Source organism: Ictalurus punctatus, chromosome 15, assembly GCF_001660625.3.
Source record: "Ictalurus punctatus breed USDA103 chromosome 15, Coco_2.0, whole genome shotgun sequence".
NCBI classification, from domain to species: domain Eukaryota; kingdom Metazoa; phylum Chordata; class Actinopteri; order Siluriformes; family Ictaluridae; genus Ictalurus; species Ictalurus punctatus.
Genome location: NC_030430.2, coordinates 1,178,725 through 1,203,101, shown reverse-complemented (window position 1 = coordinate 1,203,101; position 24,377 = coordinate 1,178,725). Strand labels below are relative to the sequence as shown.

Genomic DNA, 24,377 nt, shown 5'->3' with positions numbered 1-24,377 from the left:
TAAAAGGAGGTTATTTTCTATTTCAGAGGGAAAAGGGGGGGGGGGGGGGGGGGTGGTTGCTGAAGAGTATATTATTTCTTTGGAAAAATATTTTCATACTCCTGCTGGACTTTAAAAAGAAAAGAAAAATAGCCATGTGGCAGGAAGCGGGCACTGACCCCTTCAAAACCCCTTACTAGCAGAACTGATCTGAGTAAGCATAGAGTGCTTCCTGTGTGACTCATTAAAATGCACCCAGTGCAAGCCATTAAATACTATAGATTTATTGAGCAGGTATTGAGCAAAGCATTTTTTCTATGTGCATCTTCTCTTAAGTGATGACACATTCCTTAATCTAAAGAACAAAGTAAAAATGGCTGGAGACTTAAGTGCATTGTGAAGTGTTTTAATGAGATCTAGAAATACATGGCCTGGCTGACAGGCCCATGGGTGTTGATGGGAGATGTGTCAGTGGGGGTGTAATGGGGCTGGAAAGGTGGAAACCATAAGAGAACCTCCCAACTGCTGCCACTTAAGTGGTGCAAACAAGTGTCACATCTTCCTCAGGGAACAGCTGCCAGCATTTGGCTGATAACTATCATAATTCCTTTCATTCCTATTATCAACTAAGGAATAAAGACACAGAGGACATCAGTCTCCTGAGGCTACATTTCTTAACTGAATTTAACAGGACTGTAGATATTATGTAGGGACATACAGTAGAGTCCTGCTCTCGGGTATTTGGACACAGCTTCTTTTCTCTCACTCTCAGTCTGTTTCTCGCCCATGCTCTCTCTCCTATCCCTCTCCATCTCCATGCTCTCCTAGACTAGAAAGGATTGGTGTATTTGTATTGCAGTGGAAGAGAACATTACTGCGTTAATGCTTGCCAAGAAAAATAAATCCATTCTAAGTTGCGAACATGTCTTCAGATAGATTCAGATAGATTTTAATATGACTACTTATCCTATCAGGGCTATAAACTAATTATTTTTAATTACAACTAAACAAAGATTAACCTAATAAGAGATTTACATGATAGGAGGAATTTGATAGGATTGAGGGCTTTATTGAAGCCCTGTTGTGTCTGTGTCTCTGTTGTGTCTGCTGTTACTCTACATTCAATCTGATGGTTATGAATGGTTGGTGTCATTGGTAGAGGCGTTTATAACTGAGTACTGCTACTGAAAGTATGATTGATGAGACGTTCTTCAAATAATTTCATAAATAGATACTACTTAATAAATATTAAGGACCTAATACAATCCTCAAAAAGGAATCAAACAAAGTGCTGATTGATCTGTCTGAGCATTTGCTGAACAACACTTTCTTGTAATAGTACTATTTTAGGCTTCTTACATAAAATAACATGATGGTATTATAGCAAAGGGTGCCTTACCGCCTTGGTGCACTGAACATCTTTTCCAAGCAGCCAACTCAACTCCAGGTTGCCTTCTCCTTGGTAACAGGACTGCAGGCGCTCCTTGATGCGGGCATTGATGTCCTTGATGGTGAAAACGCAGAGGGCTGAATCGTCAGGGGGACGGTGGTACTGCTTCTGGCCTTTAGAAAAGATGGCAAAGAGCACATCATCGGTGACACTGATATTGAGTGAGGTGGCAAGCACTCTTCCTGGTTTGGCAAGGTAGGCTGCCTGCAGCAGCCGGTACTCTATGCCATTGCGCACACAGCCAATGGGCAGTGACACATAGGAGTGGAATTTGTGGTCGTCCTTGCAGAGCCGGACAATGCGTGAAATATAGAAGAGATCATTTGAGGAACCACTGGAGGCCATGCCATTTTCTGGGGTTTCTGGTTGTACGGTCAAAAAGTACACAAAATTGCCACTGGCAAATCCATAGATGTAGTATATGTCAAAGTGGGAGACCAGTGCTAGGGTGTCTGAAGGAATCTTGATTAATGATGAGACAAAATCAGTGTGCAGTTCGTAGTCAAGCATGGCTGAGGACTCTGGGTCACGAGGAAGTTTGCGGCTTGAGATAGTTGGAAAGTAGTCTTGCTTCCCATCTACTGCAGTGCCAATGAAAAGTGTGCCATCTTTGCCCTGGGAAGGCACAATAACTCCATACATAGTGCCTGTCTGATTGACACTAGAGAGATAGTGCTCTTTCTTGTGTGAGGGTTCTACCAGTATGAAGAGATCATCCAGTCGAAGTAGCTTGCATACACCCTGATAGAGACTCCCACAGGCCAGCAGCCTGTTCTGAGAGTAATCAATAAGGAGAAGCTTGTTGACATTGTTGGTAGAGACCAGTGGTTCAGAACATGGTTGGACTATGAGAGGTGGGTAGCAGGCCTTGTTGTCATCTTCTGGGCCAGTGTCATGGGAGACCAGGAGAGTGAGGTTGCCAGAGAGCTTGTAGACACGATTAACAGCACCAATATAAAGTGCCCCTGTTGTCTGATGGACCGTCATATGATTGAAAGACCATTCTCGCTTCTCAGGGTGAAATGTGGTAAATGTCTGCCCACTGCATGTTGTAGCAAGGGTTAGCACCAGCAGCCATACACACAAGGGCAGTGTTAAAGAACTAGAAGAGTTTACTTGTAAAGTCCTTTGTGAATCTTGCTGGCCCTCCATGATCCCAAAGGATGGCAAGGAGGAAACAATACTAGAAATCGGGCAGGGTATTACAAGTTACAACCTTTCTTTCTGAGTCCTAATGGTTAAACTGTATGGTTCTTCTATTCCACTGTCTTCACATGTTTCTGAAAAAGACAGAAAGAGACAGAGGGCAAATGAGTAAGACTAAGGTCATCCTGACTCACATGTAAGCTAAATGAAAAGAGATCAAAGTCAACAGGAAAAGCTGATAATTCACCAGGCCTCTGAGCCGCCATTCAATTGCTCATAGAGACAATGGGCAGAAAGCTTTATCTACACATTCCAAAGGAGTTGTCATGTAGGAAAGTACAATGACGGAAGGTGAAGCTTTATAGCAACGGAACTTAGCATGAGCTGATGTCATGCCACCAACTCATACACTAAATACAGTGTTTAACTAAAGTTTGAGGCAAGATTTGGGTTATATTTTCTCAAAACAGTGTCTACATAGCAACATGGCTGATAACCAAGCCCATTATTAAATGGCTAATTTTTAAAGACATAAACCAAATGACCATTACTACTAATAAGCAAAACTGCTATGAATGCATTTGAACATTTTTGAATTATGCAATCATGACAAGAATCAAGGTTAAGAGTTCCTCATTTCCATAATTTTCATTTCTAGCAAATATCAGTGATGCACATTCATTTTCTTCACAAGTGTCATTTATTTCCATCTGGCCTTAATTGCTTTGACAGTCTATCAGTAAAAGAGAGAGAGAACGAGAGACAGAAAGAAAAAAAAAAACAAGCACAGTATGGAATTGTTGTAACAGCCTTTTGAAAAGAGCTTCAGAGATCTGCCTACTTTATACAGTAAATCAAAAGGGAGGACCCTTTCTCAAGTGTATCTTGGGGAGTTAATTATCTCATCCACCACACAGTGAGGCCTGAATCTTATTACTGAAACAAAGTGTGAACAAATTGGGTGCCAGTTCCATGTACCTTTCTTTACTCTCCGCTCTTTAAGAGGGCTGTTTAACAGGATCTGAATCTATTAATTATGCTTTCCAATTTTGTTCCTGTGTTTTTTCCTCCCCTCTTTTTTTACCTCTACATCTGACACAATCAAAGCCTGGGGGAATTAATCATTGGCAGCAGACTAATCATTCCTAAACGAATCAGGCCACCATTAGAGATACCAGTGCTGTCATCCAGCCACATCCACCACATTTGTATTCTTTGTTATTCGTCCCTGGCTGCTCTGCATATATTATCACAGGCGAGCGACATAAGAGGGCAGCAAATGGAGACAATGGTTGCGCCTCTGAAAATCAAGTATGTGCTTCTGAAAACTCAGCTTAGCAGCCCAGCATATGTAATTATATGAATTAAAGTGGCATGTTTAACACAATGGCAATCAGTGGAACATTAGATGCCATTATTCCTTATGCTTACGTTTTAAAAAGAAAAGATTAGATTTTCCAAGGTTGCAGTCAGATGTCCTGGTGCTCTTTCACATCCTAAACAACTGACGGTACGTATGCTCACCTGATGTGTTTCAGACAAGTACTCCTGACATTGCCCAGACCTGTCCTTGCTCCTGACTCACTGCTTCACTGCTGTAGTACCTGTATTTTCACTGGGCTCTGGGGGACCCTTATCAATCAGAAAATTGATTGGTCCTTTTCAGCAAATAGGGTGGCATGGTATGAGATGTCTTGCTCCCAAGAGCAGAGCAATAGCATGGCTATAAAAGGGGTTATAAAGCCAGGCCTGTGCCTGACCTTCACGCAATTTCTTTGTTACAGTTTGCACATACTAGAGATGCAAAAGTGCATCCCTCTGGAGCAGTTATTAGAGACTTGCTGAGGTGGGACTTTAATATAACACCTATATACCCCTTTTCCCTTAAAACACAAACAGTACCACTCCCCTTTTCACCAATTTTAGTTCTCACAATTCACCACTCTCTTAATCCTTTCTCTCTTTGTGCATCTCTCGCTTTATCCCTTCTGCTGGATTCTGTCTCAGTGTAAGAAAGAGTGCTTCTCTAATTTTTTATATACCAGCAGCAGCTGTGTTCAAGAAGGGAGAGAAAATTGGAAACTGTTTAACCATGCTACTGTAACAGCAAAGAAATCAGAAATGTAAGGGTTTTTTTTGTTTTTGTTTATTATGTTCTGTCCACTCTTTTTATGTCTGATATATCTCTTTTCATTATGTAGCCCAGACACAGAACTAAAGAGAGCGGGCTGATGTATTCTTGGTATCCTTTTATTGTCTGAGGTAATTATTTTTGCTTTGAATCTGTGAAAAGGAGTAAGAGATTAACATGTCAATGTTAGCACCTGCAAATCATGGCCATGTCGACCCACAGCCTACAGTACATCGAGAACAGGGCAATTTCAACATTGTTCCAAAGTCTGGTAGGGATAAGAAAACGAGCATGTTGACAGGATTGTAGTTTGCCATAACGATGAGTCACAACCTCACATTGCACCAGTGGGAAAGTAGCAGCTTTCTGATTCAGCTTCACTGCTTTGACCACACAAACACTTTATTTGAGGGTCGCGGTTATAAGTGAAAATTCCACCCACTGATTTACAGATAGGCTGCTATTTCTGTAGATGCCATGCAAAATTATATATGTTTCTGGCAGGCTGACAGCCACGAACAGCTGTACATCCTAAATACAGACGCACATCTACCTCCAGTACATGCATTAACTAGTGTCTTCATCATCCTTAGTTTCATATATTTTTCTTCATTTCCCTTCAGGCCTTATTCCGCAGTAACCATCCATCTGGGCAGAGAAAGGTCACACATGCTTCTTTGAAGCTGCTGAGCCACCAGCTAGGCAACATTCCCGAGCAGCTCTTCACGACAGAAGTGCTAAACTACTTTCTACATGTCAGTAACTATGACCAAAATAAAGCAATATGTCTGAAACTGAGTAAAAAACAGTGACTCATCAGTTCCTCATCTGCTGAAATGCATCCAATTGCATTGCCCTTTAATTTGTTTCCATTGTCAGTAAATGACATAGTGCGCATTTACTGGAGCCAGTCAGGCATTTTGAGTTCTAAAGCATAATTTTAACATTGGAATTCCAATTTAGAGCAACATTATAGATGATTATGACTGCAGTGGCACTAGAGAGGCCAGCTGTAATTTTTGTACGCTGGATTTCAATCGGCATCGACACATACAGTTACTGTACATTGATTGATAGTTATAGTTATAGATATAGTAATTCTAAAATGATCCTCAGTGCATCTTGATTCTATATGTGATGGATTATTTTTTTATTACTCTGCGACCATTTCTTTTTATTTTAAAGCACAAACTAAAATGCTGTAGCTTGGCTCCAGCAAAAGCACATGTTTTCAACAACAGCATAGCAGTGCAAAGATTTTGTGACAAAACTTGCAGTTGAACTGGTAATTTGTTTTATATTATTTATTTATTTTATTTTCATTTTTATTCTTATGTCATTGATGATATGGAAACATACAACATGATTCCCCATGTCGTTGTGTTCCTGAAATACTTTATCCTGATATGAAAGATCTTGCACCTGGCATCTAGAATTTTCTTCTTTTGTGTGTGTGTGTGTGTGTGTGTGCTTCTAATTCATAAAATCCGAAACCTACCCAAATGAAAGCATAGGTCTGTGTGTGTCCATCTTCAAATCTGAGCTAGCTAACTTCTAACTAGTTAACATATACATTGCACACTTGCTAGCCTACACCTTTGTGTTTTACCAGCTAGTTGGATTAAGGTTGTGGGCAAAAATATATATTTTGGCCAAAAAAATTCAAAGATAAGCTAGTTTAACAAAATCAACAGCAACATGATTCACTATAAGTTCAAAAAGGCAAACTATAGCAATCCTAGCCAGTGCTGTGAAAACACAAAGTTGTGAGTATCTCTGCAAAATAATTCTGAGGAGAACAAGTAGAATGGAAACAACAGGAAACCACTGCATTCCACAATCCATGTGGCCTGTGATTATGGTGTGAAAATAACTGTTGTTTTTCTTAATGAACAGTAAGGAAAAGCAAACCACATGTTAGTGTTAACAGCCCCTACCACACAAGTACCCTGTGGACTGCCTTGCTTCGTCAGCTCATCAGTGTGTTAGCATCTCCACATTGGTGTTGGCTAGGCTAAGCTAAATTTTAGTATGCTTTGCCAACATGAATCCTGCCAGTAATATTGAGGTACATAATCTCTGGAAATGAAATCTTTGCCATATTATGGCTTGGATATGAATAAGTATGTGCTGAATAGGGCAGGAGGGAATAAAAGGATTGAATGCCACATTGTCAGTCAGCTGAAACACTGCCCATAATTTAAAGCACAGATTTCAAACTCCCTGTGCCAACCACTCTGTAGTCACCGAGCCCATCTTAGGAGCTGAAGCTGATTTAGTCAGTTGAGCCAGCTACTCCTTACTCAGTCCTTATTTCCTTCCCTTATTAAGATTCTTAATAATTGAACAAAATTTGTTTGCTCTGATACATTTATATTTACAGCTAGAATACAGACAGGAACCTAAAGCTAAATCCTTTTATTGGTGGAAAATTATTGTGCAATGGAACAAAATTGCACTTTGTTTCTGCGATTAATATTATGATTTGATGCAAATGATTTGAATGGTTAAATAAAACGAGAATAATAATCAATATACATTTGTATCAAAGCTGATAAAACAGACATGATCAAACTATTTGAGTAACTTAAAAATGATCAAATTAGGGGAAGTTCTCCCTTCTGGAGTTATTGTCATGTTAAAAATAGAAGTTTAATCGTTCTTGAAGCAAGTTCTTCTTTTGTGAGTGTGTAACTGATAAAACAATTAGTCCGTGAGGTTAGTCCATTAGTCTTTATTTCTTGCCTGACATTCTCTGGTAGTGATAATGAGAGGCTTTGCTAGTGTGGGGTGTCATGCCAGAGTAGTGATATTTATCATTTCTTTTGTCTCTATTAGATCCAACTGCAGCATGAGGCAGCCTTGCTCTCCACGTGCTAGCACAGAGAGTCAGCTTCCGATATACAGCACATTTACCTCCCACTTGGGAGGAATAACACAGTAAAGTGGGCAAAGATTACATTCACCCTGACTGCATGTCTTCCCATCAACTCTTCTCTCTGTTCTCTTCTACTTGGTCTGTGTTTGGACTGAAAACCCAGTTAAGTTGACTTAACTCACAGCTTTGGCGACAGTAAATGTATAACCACAGCCATAGTCATAGAGCTTCAAGTACATTTTATATTTTCTTCTATACTCAAAGTTGAATGAGAAGCACAAATTAATAGTGCTCTATAGATATCTGGAAAACCCACCACAGTGACAGAGGTGTCCATTGGGAAATGTACTCTATAGGGCTAGATGTGCACTACACATGGCATGAATATCTCCCTCTGCTCCCATCTCTAGTGCTCGTTGCTTTGAGGGAAGTGTCTGTCTACACTGCATGACCTGAATTAACCTGACAATCATGTAATAATAGATTTCAAATAAATTATCTTTTATTGGGTAAACTGTCTGTGGGAGTGGGCAGCTTGGGTATACTGTCTGTGGGAGCGGCAGCTTGGGTAAACTGTCTGTGTGAGTGGGTGGATTGGTCAAACTGTCTGTGGGAGTGAGTGGATTGGTTAAACTGTCTGAGGGAGAGAGCAGATTGGACAAACTGTCTGTGGGAGTGAACGGATTGGTCAAACTGTCTGTGGGAGTGAGTGGATTGGTCAAACTGTCTGTGGGATTGAGCGGATTGGTTAAACGGTCTGAGGGAGTGAGCGGATTGGTCAAACTGTCTGTGAGAGTTGGTGGATTGGGCAAACTGTCTGTGGGAGTGAGCGGATTGGGCAAACTGTCTGTGGGAGTGAGCGGATTGGTTAAACTGTCTGAGGGAGTGAGCGGATTGGTTAAACTGTCTGTGAGAGTGGGTGGATTAGTCAAACTGTCTGTGAGAGTGGGTGGATTAGTCAAACTGTCTGTGAGAGTTGGTGGATTGGACAAACTGTCTGTGGGAGTGAGCAGATTGGACAAACTGTCTGTGAGAGTTGGCGGATTGGTTAAACTGTCTGTGAGAATTGGCGGATTGGTTAAACTGTCTGTGAGAGTTGGCGGATTGGTTAAACTGTCTGTGAGAGTTGGCGGATTAGTCAAACTGTCTGTGGGAGTGAGCGGATTGGGCAAAATGTCTGTGAGAGTTGGCAGATTAGACAAACTGTGTGAGAGTGGGTGGATTGGTTAAACTGTCTGTGAGAGTGGGTGGATTGGTTAAACTGTCTGTGAGAGTTGGTGGATTAGTCAAAATGTGTGAGAGTGGGTGGATTGGTCAAACTGTCTGTGGGAGTGGGTGGATTGGTCAAACTGTCTGTGGGAGTGGGTGGATTGGTCAAACTGTCTGTGGGAGTGGGTGGATTGGTCAAACTGTCTGTGGGAGTGAGCATATTGGTTAAACTGTTTGTGGGAGTAAGCAGATTGGTCAAACTGTCTGTGGGAGTGGGTGGATTGGTTAAACTGTCTGTGGGAGTGAGCATATTGGTTAAACTGTTTGTGGGAGTAAGCAGATTGGTCAAACTGTCTATGGGTGTGGGTGGATTGTTCAAATGGTCTGTGAGAGTGGGTGGATTGGTCAAACGGTCTGTGGGAGTGAGCATATTGGTTAAACGGTCTGTGGGAGTGGGCATATTGGTTAAACGGTCTGTGGGAGTGAGCATATTGGTTAAACGGTCTGTGGGAGCGAGCAGGTTAGTCGAACTGTTTGTGGAAGTGGGTGGATTGGTCAAACTTTTGCTAGTGCACGTGGGGGTAAGAATAAAAAAAAAACTGTTCCATGTATACCTTTACTTCATATTCTCTCTAATTGGACAGCCGTGTTTACGTCATTGCTCCACATCAACAACGACAGCTCCACAACAACAGGGTGTCAGCCACCCTGACCTAGGCACAGTGACACTGATAATCAATGTCCTTCTCATTAATGCTATGGAATGTAAACAAATAAAAATATTAATGAATGCATTTTGTCTCAGTGATTCTCAGAGGATTCTTATTACACATACTATGAGAGTAACACATACAAAAGATCCATTAGTATAAATGGATCAGCACAGAGGTCACTGGTTACTGGGCAACTAATTATCAGTGATCTGAACCTGGACTTTGTTGTGTAGTGGAAAGCTCAGCCTTCATGGTGGTTCAAAATGTGTTGTGAATTTTGCTGTATACTGCTCATAGGCAGCATGTTTAGGATTCGTCTCGATTCTTTGGGTCTCCATGGCTGAGTGATGTAGCACTGAATGAAGCATATCAAAGTGTATTAAATCCCTCACAGAATGCAATCCTCAAAAAAAGGCATGTCATAATGACATTAGAATTAGCAGGCATCAAATGCTGCTCTTATCTTTCAAGACAGGTGTTTGGATCTAATCTTTACCTTTCACCATGAACCTGCAGAGATACCCTTCTGCCTCCTCGTTCTTGCTTCAGTTAGGCTCAGATAAATGTTTAGCACTTTCCTTAGCTCACTGTTATACACTTCTGGCAACACTCAAGAATGATCCGAATATTATTGTTTATTGCTTTTTGTTTCTGTGCTCACGATCAAAGCTCCTCAGGTCACATACTCGCAGACTCACAGACTCACGCACACAGAGAGTTAACTAAAGGAGGATATGGTCTGTGGTCTTCACTTCATGCATCAGGTAGTTACTTACAGCCTCTTGAAGGGTTTACACTCACTCACACCCATGCCCACACACATATAGGTTCAACCAGTTCTCATCAGGATTGCCTTAAGCCTTTTACAGAATTTTGCTAGACCTTTAGCATACATTTCAATTGAAAATTTGGTGGTATGGAGACATGAACTAGAAACAAGCAATATATGCAGGGGCATGGTTTCCCCCAATATTTATACCATGATCAACTGAAGTAGAAGTAATTTATTTTGTAACATTATTGCATTGCTGGTCAGAGAGGGACAGTAAAAAATATAAAAGGTAGGATAATATGGTGTTATCTAGCTAATGACAATCCACATATATTGAAGCTAGCTAGCTAATTCACTGCAATTTAGCCGTAACTATTCCTATAACAAGTGAGCGGAAAAAAAAAACTGCCTTGTGTTATGTTAGCTAAATTTTATTTTAATAGTTCCCATTATTATCAACAACAAGGTTGTTCACACTAAATGATGTGTATAAGTTTGAATCAGTTACAGTGTGTATACATTGGACTGTTATTATGCCCTGTGTCATTTATTTTAATGAAACAATCATTTGATCATAAGTGCTTGTGGATGATACACAGATAAATTAGACAGATGGATGGATGGGTATATAAATAGATAAGCAGAGGATAATTATGTAATATATATGCATATATATAACAAAACTGATTATTTTTTCCCCTTTAATTTATAAATATTGGGAATATAATATAAATACCCCCCCCCCCCCCCCCCCCCCCCAATATTCAAACCAAATCTACAACCATGAATATATGTCACCAGAAGCCACATGTACGAGATGTAAATCCTTCAGTTCTGCAGATATGAATTGAATTAGGCACTTTGATTGCCACTGCATATGCTTTATTAAATGGGAACTCTCTGTCTGAGATGGTGGATAAAGGATGGGGGGACTGTTAGTGATAAAATGTGTCACTGCCTGCATTTTCTCAATTTTAACCCATTTCAATACCCAAGCTGTTTATTTACAGGAGGTTCAGTGGGATTTCTTTTCAAATTGCAGACACAGACATATTTAGTCGACTCAGATCTTTTCAGTGTGTCTGATTATCTATCTAAAGCCCTAGATAATCAGTTCATTCTCACAACAGATTCAACAAATATAAAACAGATTGTAATTGTGCTGTACTGTAAACAGACAGCATTTATTTAATCTGCTCTCTACCTTTGGATTTTATATTCTGAATCTTTAATGTGTTTTGTTTTTTAATTGCAGTACAGGAGATTTAAATGACGTTTAGTCGATGTACTCAACAGATTCACCCAAAGGTCAACGAGATGATGAATGAGATTAGGGTTTCTATATGATAGATGTCATGCTTCCGCAGCTACTGCTGCAGTGCAATTATGGAGATGACCAACTTTTAAAGTTCAGTGAAATATTAATCCTCTGTCCAATAATCAAACCAAAACTTTTCTAAAATGTGACAAATCTGGACCGCTTAAAAGGAAAATTGACCATTTTTTAAAAAAAATCCCACCCATCCATCATTCCCAAATCACCTTAGGAGCTCATTGATATCCAATTCAAAAGAAGACTGATCCTCGTGCCTTTAATCTTCAACTGAACCAAGAGAAGTATGATTTCCCAGAAGGCAACTGAATGAACAGCTTTCGTTTACCTTGGGTCTGTGTGTGTGTGTGTGTGTGTGTGTGTGTGTGTGTGTGTGTGTGTGTGTGTGTGATCATAGGCCTGGCTTGCAGCTTGGTAGGGAAGCCTGCCCATGTGACTCGCTGGTGCCCAAGAGAGAAGGAGAGGCAGAAAAACCAGAGCCATTCATTATTCCAGCTGGGCAACAACCAGTTACAACAGCAGTCACAACTCCAAAAACTGGCATTCACCCACACAGAGACCATTATCTACAGCAGATTTACACAGCCTGGCACAGAGAGAGAGAGAGAAAGAGAGAGAGAGAGAGAGAGAGAGAGAGAGAGAGAGAGAGAGAGAGAGAGAGAGAGACAGAGAGAGAGACAGAGAGAGACAGACAGACAGACAGAGAGAGAGAGAGAGAGAGAGAGACAGACAGACAGACAGACAGAGAGAGAGAGAAAGAAAGAGATAGACTTATGGTAGTCCTAAAATAGTAACAGACAGTAGAAGATAAAAGATAAATAATGGAGGTAGAAGAGACAAAGGATGATATAAATAGGTAGAATAAAGGAAGCAGGAGTATGTGGATTTTACAGCTAATAAGCTTCTATGCACTGTTTATTGCACAATGAAGGCAATCAAGGCCAGTGTTGCTTCAGTCAGCTTAGCCTAAAAGCCTCCTAAAATCCACTGAGTTACATAACTGATTCAGAGAATTGAAAGGGCGGTTGCTTCATTCAAGGAGCTGCTGTTTGGGCACGTGACTCTCGTTAATCATTAATCACTGCTACTGTGTATATCATGACATAGTGCTAACACAGAACTGCTCTGTACACATCAAGGACCAGAGCTAAATACTCTCTTACTATAGAGCTAATGCACAGAGAAACACACAATCATCCTAAATGCAAGTACGAGTGCAAGATATAAGATAAAACTGTATGCAGACACAAATCTGATCCCATGCATTAGTATACAATATAGAGTATGTTCCCTTTTCTATGGATGTCCTCATTACTCAGTCATTACACACACACACACATCACAGCATTTAGCAGGGCTGTACAGCAGTGACTCTATGTTCTCTCTCTGGCTGTGCCCGCTGGGCCAGCCTGGCCCCCCATCATGCACTGATAAATTAGATAGATGCCAATCCCTTTAAACCCAGGACGATACCATACTGCACAGCATCCCATTGTGCTACACACCAAAAACAATGTCAAAACTGAATCCTCAGCAACCCACGTTGCCTTGGTAATCAGGAATAGTGTAGCAGTATTAAAATCCAGTAGTTTAACAGGTCAGGAATAACACTGCATAGGTTTAAATAAATAATAATCTTCCCCGGATTATTCCTGCTGGAAAATGACAATCTTCACGAAGGTCATTCTCAATTACGTTCATTACTATTATCTCAGCACCACTCAAGTCTGTCAATTATTTACCTTTACTACTTGCACTTCATTGGTAACACACATGGTGGACCCTATCAATGTTTCAGACGTGAATTCTTCAATACAAATAAAATTGTAGTGAAGTAAATAAGTGCATGTAAACACTGTTTACGTAACCCATCATTTTAAATATATAATCGTGTTCACTTTTATTCATTTGCTGAATGGTCGAGCAAGCATCTCATTGAAGACTTTCTCTACCCGTTAAGATCATAACTTTATAACTGTATTCTAAGAAGGTTACAAAAATAAGGTTTCTACAATCTTCGGATAAAGAAACATATGCTCAGACAACATTCCCACATAGACAAAACCATCATTAAGGAAAGATGAGCATCTCCTAGCATTAAAATGTTTGAGGAACATTTCTGCTAACTGGAAATATAACTGGGCTATATATTAATTCTCTATAACAGCATGGCTCTGACCATAGTTCTGACTGTAACATGAATGATTATAGTAACAGCTCATTCAAGAGGGACTTGTCTGGTGGACAGTCTACATAATTGATAATAAACTGATAAAAAATGTGATGTTATATACAGTAATTGATATTATGGTGAAGTTTTCTGTTCTGTTATGTATCATTTATGAATGGAGTCTCCAGTATCAGCATTTGTAACGGTCAGTAAGTTTCCCGACGTCTTCAGGAGAGAGGGCTTTGCATCTTCTAATTTTTCACATGACAAGCTGTGTTTATTTGTCTTAACTTCAACAGAGAAAAAAAAAAAGAAGGGCTGGTGAGGGAACAATTGTTTATTATAGCTGCCATAACGTACGTGAGAACAAGAACTAACTTGTCTTGGAGAATTTCCACTACATTAAATGTGACTATAAACGGTTACAATAATTTTTTTAATAAATTAAAAAATTGTAAACATTGGCAAATCACTGTGGTATAAGTGGAATAACACACTTCAGACATTGCTGTTATATAAAAATAATAATACACATCAGGGTAATAATGGCCTGGTCTTTTTCCAATCTTTCCCTGCCCAGTTTCAGTGAGCCTGTGTACACTGTATCCTCAGATTCCTGAGGTTTTTAGCTGAAAGGAGTGCAGCTCTTGAAAAACATCACCTGGTCTGATGAATATGGAATGACATGTGAATGGTATTGTCAGAATTTGATGTCAACAGCATGAATCTATGGACCCAACCTGGATTGTGTTAACAATTGATGCTCTAGGTGGTGGTGTAATGGTGGGGGAAAGTTTCCTTGGAACACATTGGGCCACGTGAATTCTGCAGCCTCTCTGAGTATTGTTTCTGATCATGTGCATCCCTATTTGGCTGAAATTTACTCATCTTATAATGGCTACTTCCAGCATAATAATGCACCATGTCACAAAGCACAAGTTATCTTCTACTGGTTCCATGAACATGACAATGCGTACTTCAGTGGCCTCCCCTGTCATCAGGTCTGACTCCAGTAGAGACACTTTTGGGATGTGGTAGAACAGAGACTTCCATCACGAATGTCCAGCTGAAAAATCTGCAGCAATTATGTGATGCAATCATGGCAACGTAAAACAGAATCCATGCCATGAAGAACTGAGGCTCTTCTAAGAACAAAGTGGAGTCCTACCCAGTATTAATATGGTGTTCCTAATAAAGTGGACAGCGAGTGTATATATGGGGGGATGGTAAATGGAAAATGGTCTGCACTTATATAGCAATTTACACTGTGTCTCATTCACCCATTCACACACACACACACACACACACACACACACACACACACACACACACACCAATGGTAGCAGAGCTGCCATGCAAGGCGCTAACTTGCCATCGGGAGCAACTTGGGGTTCAGTGTCTTGCCCAAGGACACTTTGGCATGTTGAGTCACGTGGGCCGGGAATCGAACCACCAACCCTACGATTAGTGGACAATCCGATCTACCATCTGATCCACAACCACCCTATCAAATATCATTTAACTTAAACCTACTCATAGTTCACCCTTTCATATTCTTTACAGAATAGACTTGTCAAGGTCAACCATAAGCGTGACTGCAGTCGATTGGTCCATTTATGTTCCATTTTCATTTAGGTAGCTTCCATAGTTTGAAATGTCTGTCTAAAGCTTTTTCAAAGTAGGGCACTACATCTCTTTCATAAATTCCACCAGCTGGTTAAATTCTGAATTAGCCAATTAATTTTCTGCTAGTAAGTAGGCTGTTTTAAGTATCTCCTCTTCACCCTGTTACCACACAATTACAATGCCATAGCATTATTTGCTGCTTCTGTCTCAATTTTTTTCAACTGCTTCTGTGTGTAACACCTTGTGAGTTACGTAACACTGCCTGGTAAGTTGCAAACTACCAAACATAGTAACTAAGCAACGTGTTTTCTATTGTTCTTCGCCAGTCACAGACATATTCTAAGCAAACTAACCTTGACCCCGGTGTTTGGCGGTTCATCATTAGGTCTTACATTTCATGCAGCAGTACATGTTTGTGTGTCTTTTTTAACTGAGGTTCATGTCACTGTACAAGAGAAGATGTTTTTTTTTTCTTGTTTATGTGTTTGTTTGTTTTTTTCCTGGTCAAAATGCTAGAAAGACAAAATGCACAAACACTTGGCTCCACTCTCCAGTGAGACGCTAATACTACATGCAGAAGGTATGTAAAGTAGAGACATTGAGAGAGAGAGAGAGAGAGACTGCAAGGGAGATTGAATGTGTAAGCTTGTGGGCACATGAAACATTGAAATAATTAAAAAAAAAATTCTATTCATTTGTTAATTTAAGATCTAGATATGACTACAGCTTTTAAATGTGTGCGGGAAGTTAGGATAATAGGAAAATAATCGAGGACAATGTGGTGCAGTGAGGATAATAATAATAGCATTTCCCAAAGTGTCTTATTCCTCTTGCAGCACAGAAAAGACTTTCTGGCAGTAAACATACTGACCAGTATAAAGTTCTGACAGTGGAGACTCCTTCCATAATTGTTCGAATAAACATCTCCTTCCAGAAAACGTCACCATATCAACAATTATAAATTTGTTGTATATAAATTTCCCTTAAGTTCACAATTATACATTTTCTAAATATCAGCACATTTTTAAACAAGTTTATTATTAGTCTTATGTCATGTGGAACATGTGCCATACAAGTCCCTGTGAATGAGTTGTTAGTATCGCATTAAAAATGATAAAGTACTAGAACAATCTTATTAACCTGTGAATTCTTTTTAATTAATTATTGAATTACCACCCATTAGACTGCAGAATTCAATAGTGTTGTAGTATAAATATGTATATCATAGCTAAATATACTATATTCAGAGTAGAGTTTCAGAAACTGTACAAGTTATACTGCTATTCAACAATGAGGCAGAAAACCCACAAACATCAGCTGTCAGGAACCATTAGCTATGCTGTAAAGGCTTTCATGCTGGCTAAAGAAGGCAGCTTCTAGAAACTACTTTATGGGCTTGAATACACCAGTCTGTGCCAATCCTTTCCAAATGCTTACTTTATTAGACTGTGCAAGAAAAGCTATGAGACATTCAGAGTAACTCACAGAGCGCCGAGATGCAGCTAATGTGTGTACAAATGAGGTTTGCATGAAACTGGAAACCATGTTGTTTTTTGAGCAACAATTGCCTTGTAAATATCATGCCGAAACAGCTCGAGAGGTTTCAGTAGCTATCAGTAGGTGCTGCCTGTTCTTTTGTCTGACATGGCTATCACTCAAACCTGACACAAAAAGAAAGTGTTGCACTTCCAGCATCTTTTTTGCTCTTTACACCTCTCTCATATTGCACTCGGATAACCTCAAATCTCATTCTGAGCATTGGAGCCCTATTTCAGGAACCAATATTAGTCCATTATAGAAGGCCGAGCCAGGTATCTGAAATCTCTCTCTCTCTTGCTCTCTCAAAGTACGTTTAATTTCATCAGTAGCAATAAAAACTCAAATTAAGTCCATAACTTGTTACTCAGCCTAATATCTGTCTGGAAGTGAGGCAATAATAAAGGTGTCTATACTGATACATGTCTCCCTCTTCATAAAAAGCATCACCAGCTTTGTTTTCCAGCTACAAAAGTCTAACCTAATTGGTCAGCATCCAGTGTCAGAGGTAAAGCTGTCCCCTGGACGTTTTTTTTTGGTGCTATTAACCACCATGTTGCTGATTATTTTCCTTTAACAGCAGACCCCATCATGTTTTATTCTTTACCTAATTATCAAATTGGTATGGTATATAGCAACAACACAAAAGAGTCAACAGCATGGGAAAAACATAATTTTCTACATAAACTATACAAAAAGTTCACCATACTTAGAGTCTATAAATCAACAGTAATGGATCATCACTGTTGATTGATTTTCATCATCACCATCATTTTTTGTATGTAAGGCCATTTATTAAGTACAGTCAGCACTGGCTGGCAATAAAATGTCTGATCATACACATTATAGATATTGTAAAGTAGTTGTATAGTATGTTTACAGTATCTACTGTATAATGAAGGAAACACTGGGTAGACCATGAGTGTCTATCTCTCTGATAGTGAATCTACTAACCCTATGGAAGTGCAACATCATGGCCCTGTCTAATGCTTCTGGTGTGTAGAAGTGTCGAGTCATACTTTCCGCTTAGCTCTGGGTCAAACACCAACAGGATGGAAAATAAGTGCAAAGGCTTCCTGTGAGCTTCATGTCCTGCATACTCTGGCATCCTTTCACAAAAGCACAATGAGGCTACAGACCAATGCCCAATGCTTTGTAAATCACAATTAAACTGCCTTCTGTCTGATGCACTACTGGAAGCCATAAAATAAGTAAATAACTAATGGCTACAGTGCCTTACTGCTACAGAATCTGATTAGTATATATACTTGTAGTAACAGCAATAAAAGACACCTTCAGCAGCCGATGAGTGCTGATGTATTACTAGCTGTGTGATGACCTACAGTATCCGATGTGGCCATTCTGAAAGTGCATTCATTACAAAATTGATATTGCTGCTTCACTTGCAAAGGCAATAAGGAGAGAAAATGTCAGGCTGACCCATGAGTGCGGCACTGAAGAATCGTGTGTCATGGACGCAATTCCAAGGATCTGGCATTCTTCACTCTATATCAGGAGCTGCACACAATCCAGACTGTTGGGCATAAGAGTGTGAGCTTTATTACAAACGTGCCAGATGAAGTAAGAATTGCTGTTCAGCCGACTGACAGAAACCAGATGCTGAAAGCTGGGAACCTATGGGACCTTCATTTCATGCATGTGATTTCACAAAGAAGTCTGGATGTTTATCCAGTCTTGCTCTCAGGATTCATGTTCTCTCTCCTACTCCTTTCATTTATTAGAATTTTTCCTCCTTTGATAGCTGGGGTAATGGCTTTGGGCACAGGTAAGCTCAGAAAAGGGGACAAGGGCTTACGCAAGGCCTGTGTCTGTCAAAGACGTCACCATTAAATGAGTTCTCAGGCACCGCTGGGAGAGTGTGTGTAAGGCAGGAGAGTGAAAAAGAGTGAGAGATAGACGTGGGGGAAATAGAAATGAAGAAAGGAGGTAGCAGACAAAATAGAAGATCTAGGAACACTCTTGGTTATGATTAAGATTTTTTAGTTGCACCTTGTGACAGGAAAGCTTTTCTCAGAGAGTCAAAGGATTCTCTTTCTTTCCTCTGCCTTTTGCTCAGGAACTCGCTTCAGGAATCACCCCATAACTCATTCTGATACAGCTGCTGTAATGTGGAGACCAGGGTTAATGGAACACGCTTATTGATATTATCACACGCCAGGACCCAGACCTACTTTGAGAGTGAGTGAATTGAAATTCAGAGCATGGATTCACTAAATCCGACCCAGTGTGTGAACAGAATAATAATAGGATGGTAGCACTAGCATAAGGCTTTACAGATCCCATTAATACCCAGCTATACCTGTTGGATTTTCCAAAAGAAGTTTGTCGTTCATTGTATAGATTGGAGACGAATTATGCGCATGCTGCATGAGACATTTATTACATGATTGCAATATGAGACAATTATTATGTATGTAGCATTATCTAAAATCTCTCTCGCTTATTGTCTTTTCGTTATTTCTGTATGTCTGTCTTTCATTGTCTGTCTATAACAGCTTCAGAGAAGCCTCAGAGCAAATAATAATAATAATAAAAGGATTTCATGCCCTTAACCAACAACATGGACACTTCATGCATTGCTTTAGATCAGGTCTGTGCATGTGCAATGATTAAAATTAGCATCTATTTCACTTGGCTAGGAGTGACATCAGGCTGAAATCAGACCCATCAAAAGTAACAGGAGACAAGGAGAGCGGGATCGATAAAGAAAGGGGAAAAAAGAGACTGAGCAAGAGTGAGAATAAATGACAGTAAAAGAAAGAGCAACAGGCAGAGAAAGAGAACAGACAGGAAGAAAGCGTGTGACAGACGGCGACAGAGAAAAAGAGAGTCAGTGTGACAGAGGCAGACAGACAAAGACAGATAAAGAAAGAGTGAAACACACAGAGGGACAGCGAGATCCGTGAGTAGGCAATAATGGCTAGTAGCTGGAACACACTGCACATATACCTCCACCTGCCTTTCAACATTAATAAGCCCATCAGTGGCAGAGCAGTGGGGGGTAAGACAAATCAGGCTGATTTTGACAGTGAAGACAGATGAGCCTGAAAAATGGGGCCCAACATGGTCCAGGGTTCCAGCTGACTAGGTGCATCATTTTGGGTTATGAACACTGGAGGAGTTTACATCAAGAAAGTCCAGGGGCGAGTCCAGGGGGATGCTACCCAAGGAGAAAACTTTTAGCATTAACCAAGTGTTTTAAGCAGGTTTGGTTTGAGGGTCCAAATATCCAAAAAACCATGATGATCTAATTATTGGCTAATTATTTTTCTACTGTGTTTGATAGATAGACATATAGACACAGAGAGAGACACAGAGAGAGAGACACAGAGAGAGAGAGAGAGAGAGAAAGACAGGAAATACAAAAAAACACCTTTCTAACACATTTTTATTACTTTCAATTAAATTTAAAAAGTAATTTAATTAACTACATAGTTAGATTCTCAAATAATAGCCTATATCTGTCTCTTCTCTTGACTGCAGAGCAAATCTGTCTGCAGTTCAAGTAATGCTAGCTATGACCAAGCAGAAAAACAACATCAAACTTAACTAGCTGAGGCAGTAGTTTTAAAAGCGGGGGCCGCGGCCCCCTTGGGGCCACCAGGGGGCGCCCGGGGGGCCTCAACAGTTTGGTGTGAAAAATGAATAAATACATGATTTTTTCTTTCTCACGCTCAGATAACCACACACACACACACACACACACACACACATAATCAATCCCTAATGCAGTTTAATGTAAAGATGTAAGATGTAATTATTAATTTTAAAAAAAGGGGGATATATTCAGAAGTCTGTATTTTAATGTGTTTTAAAGACATCTTTCAAAAGGGGGACCTCGGTCAAATGTTAATGCCATTTGGGGGGCCTCGCCCTGGAAAAGTTTGGGAACCCCTGAGCTAAGGCATTCATATTAACTGGGACATTAATGATCAACCTTAGTCTTGCTGTTCTTACTCGTGCCGCTTGAAAGTACTCTATAAACAGGGCAATCGAGAATGGCATACTATAAAGAGGTATATCAATGTATTATTCATATAAACTGTCATGATGTGTTTTACTAATGAAGCACCTGATCCTTGCTGCTGGTGCAAACAAGCTTTTAGAATCAAGTTTTCTTACCTCTCATACTAGTCACAGGATAACTTGCCTGAGGCAAACAGGCTCCAGCTACCCTCCAGATCCTACTCCAATAATCCTTTTACTAGAAGCGCCGGTTCCTTTCAGAGTAGCAATGGCTGAGTGACCTGTCTCTTTCTCTATAGTTAAAGTTATACATATACCACTCATAAACAGTATATCTCAATACCATTATTCTTATCCATTCTCCATTCTTACCCATCCACTTCTGGCTAGCACTGTTAATTATGACCTGTTTTCATATTAGATAGTCTAGATATAGAGGGTTATAACCTTCTATTTCTAGACTATCTCATATAAAAACAGGTCATAATTAACCGTGCTAGCCAGAAGTGGATGGGCGCCCCTGTTGAGTCGCCATTGGTTTTCTCACTGGGGGTTAAAAGCCTGATGTCTGTAAAAATAGCTTTGTGGAAATCTGCATTCTGAACAAAACAACAGCTTTGTCATGCTTTAATGCCAAATAATTATCATTTAGGAAAATAAAGAATTGGGGATGTTGTATGGCCCAGTTGTAATTACTGGACAGTTACAGCCATCCCACCCTCTCTGCATTTACGAGGCAGAAAACTAGACAAAATTATAACTTCTCAATCATCAACACAAACATGCCTCAATCAAACCATGAGAGACACGAGACATCATCACATGGTCGTGCATTTGTTTTCTTCAGCTGAATGGTTAGAAGATGAATGGTAGCTAGTAATTGCAATTACAATGAACAAAACAAAACAGGATGCAGGTATTATGAACAGTATAAAAACAGTGAGACAATATATGTGTCTGAATCAATTGCAAAATATCATGGACATAATTGGTGGGGAAAACAGTGTTATACTTTCCTTCCCCAAACTAAATATATATATATATATATATATATATATATATATATATATATATATATATATATATATATATTTTATATTTACTTCACAGCAAAGTATTTCTGGGGATCATACCAAACACTTGAAGCAAGTGACCCCAACCCCCCCCCAACAAGGCTTCTTTAGCAGATCCTCTGTTGCAACATGTTGTAGCCGATTACAAGCATTTATTTAATTATTTAACTGAACGCAGATCAGAGATGACTTTTCATAGATTTTTTCATTTTCATTTCATTTACCCACTTTGGTCTAATTAATGAACTGATGACATGGCCTATTAAAAAGGAAGTTTCAAGACAACTGGACAGAGAGGTATATGGTTATTCTCTGCTTCATGTTCAAAACAGATTAAGTTAAAGTGGTAAGAAACAGTGTAAAAAAAAATCACTAATAGTTACTGTAGGTAACCATTGTCACCAAACAGTCTTGTTAGATGGTTATCCAGACCTTTTTAAGCAAGGAATTTATAGTAGCTGGATGTTCACAAATTTTAGTTGAATACCCCTGCTCTGTTTTTATCTTGTACTTTGCAGGCCTGATCTAAAATCAATATTACTTCATCCGAACACAAATCAATCTGCACGCCAGCCAGCACATCTCTTAGCCTGCACACTCCACATTCACAACTTCTATCCTAGAAGAGCGAAGAAGGCATATACTTAATAGATTTTAATATTGCTCATCCAAGGAAGTATCTGTCTTCATGACCTCGATCCTGTTCTTCCAGAGTCGCTCAAGCCACCAATCTTTCACCAGCTTGGTGCCAGCTATGCGCTAGTGGCTGGCAAGTAGATCCCAAAACACTTTCCTTTTCCGGCTCCAGCACCATGCCCCATCTATCACACTTCCCCCAAGAGTGTCTGATATTATAACCCTCCCAGCACCAGTTCCTTCCTGTTCATGTCTTGCTTAGCGTCATGGGGAACAACCCAGCACAAGTTCTGTGATGTTCCTCTTTGCCTTGTTCCCTGACTGGGCTGTCATGGGCTGCAGATGCTGCCTACCGGCATGATAAGTGATTCGCAAGACAACAATGACCTGAGAGGTCCCCAGCTACAAGGACTGCCATGTTGGGAGTTAAAATTTTGTGTCCTTAAAGAGCAGCACTGTGCCTAGATATTGTAGAAGTATGTGATGTCCTCCACCACCTGATCACTGAACCCTCAGTGAGAATCATTAATGGTCCTCTCATTATATATCATAGATATCAAAGGTATGAAAGCAAATAAATGTCAATGTGGCAATTCAGAATTTGTTGAATCAGTGGGCATATTTTGCTACTCTTATTCTTTGTAAAGAATTATATATATATATATATATATATATATATATATATATATATATATATATATATATATATATATATAAATAACAGCAGTGATCAGTGGATGAGAATGGCAGCTCAAGCTGTCCATACATTTGAAGAAGGCCAACAAAGGCAGGCAGATTTTAATCCTTCACATTACTGACAAAGCTGTGCGTGTGTGTGTGTGTGTGTGTGTGTGTGCTTGTGAGCGCCCATTAATGTATTAACATACTGGGTATCTGCCAAAGTCCTGTAAATAGCATTGGGGAAAGGGCAATGCAGGAGCTGATAGCAGGCTTGACAGTGGAGGGCATACTAATATCTCCACTGCAAGACAAACACATAAACACACACACACACCCCTCCTACTCCACATTCTCTTGTTTCACCTTCCTGCCAAGACAAGAACTCAGCCTAGGAGGAATTGGGAGATGAAGAACGGAGAAAGTAAAAAATGTTGCGTGTTACAAGCTTTTAATTGCCAGATTTGAAAAGCCACTGATGATACATGCAAGCAGACTAATGAAGGAAAGATAATGCATTTGTAATCCCCTATGCCATGAAAAGCATTTTTCCAGCATGGCTAACTAAATACCTCAGCAAAGCCCATAATTGACAGATTTGTTCTGAAATATGAAAATAACTGGGAGCTAATGAATTGAAAATATATTTCACTTCCAGAAATATGCACTATAGCTGAGGCTGTGAAAAACACTCTTTTCTTACGTAATATTGACATTTTGAATTCTGCCATTGTATTGGGTTTACACCCCATCCAGGGTGTCCCACGCCTTGTGCCCCAAGTTCCCTGGGATAGGTTCAAGGCTCTCCAGTGACCCTGTGTAGGATAAGCGGTATGGAAAATGGATGGATGAAATCTGTCAATATATCCATAGACATGATGTGGGTAGCTTGCTCAATTCAACACTGAACTGACCTACCACACAGAGTGCTGTTTTATACCTAAACCATGAGGAAACATCTATCTTCATTCTTAGACAGCAGAGCTGCCATCATCTCTCTGCAGTACTTTTTTTCCACCAAGCAAGGCTTAAAGCCAGAGATTTAAAGCCAGAGACAGCA

At 39.9% G+C, this 24,377-nt stretch overlaps 1 protein-coding gene across 1 annotated transcript in view; it reads right to left on the bottom strand.

Moving 5' to 3' along the window:
* Positions 1-24,377, bottom strand: part of plxna2 (plexin A2) — a 232,277-nt gene that overhangs the window by 187,389 nt on the left and 20,511 nt on the right. Inside the window, exon 2 of the mRNA XM_047160545.2 lies at positions 1,379-2,709. Within this exon, the coding sequence (XP_047016501.2) occupies positions 1,379-2,581 (1,203 nt within the window). The 5' untranslated portion in view covers positions 2,582-2,709. The remainder of the gene's footprint in view (positions 1-1,378; positions 2,710-24,377) is intronic.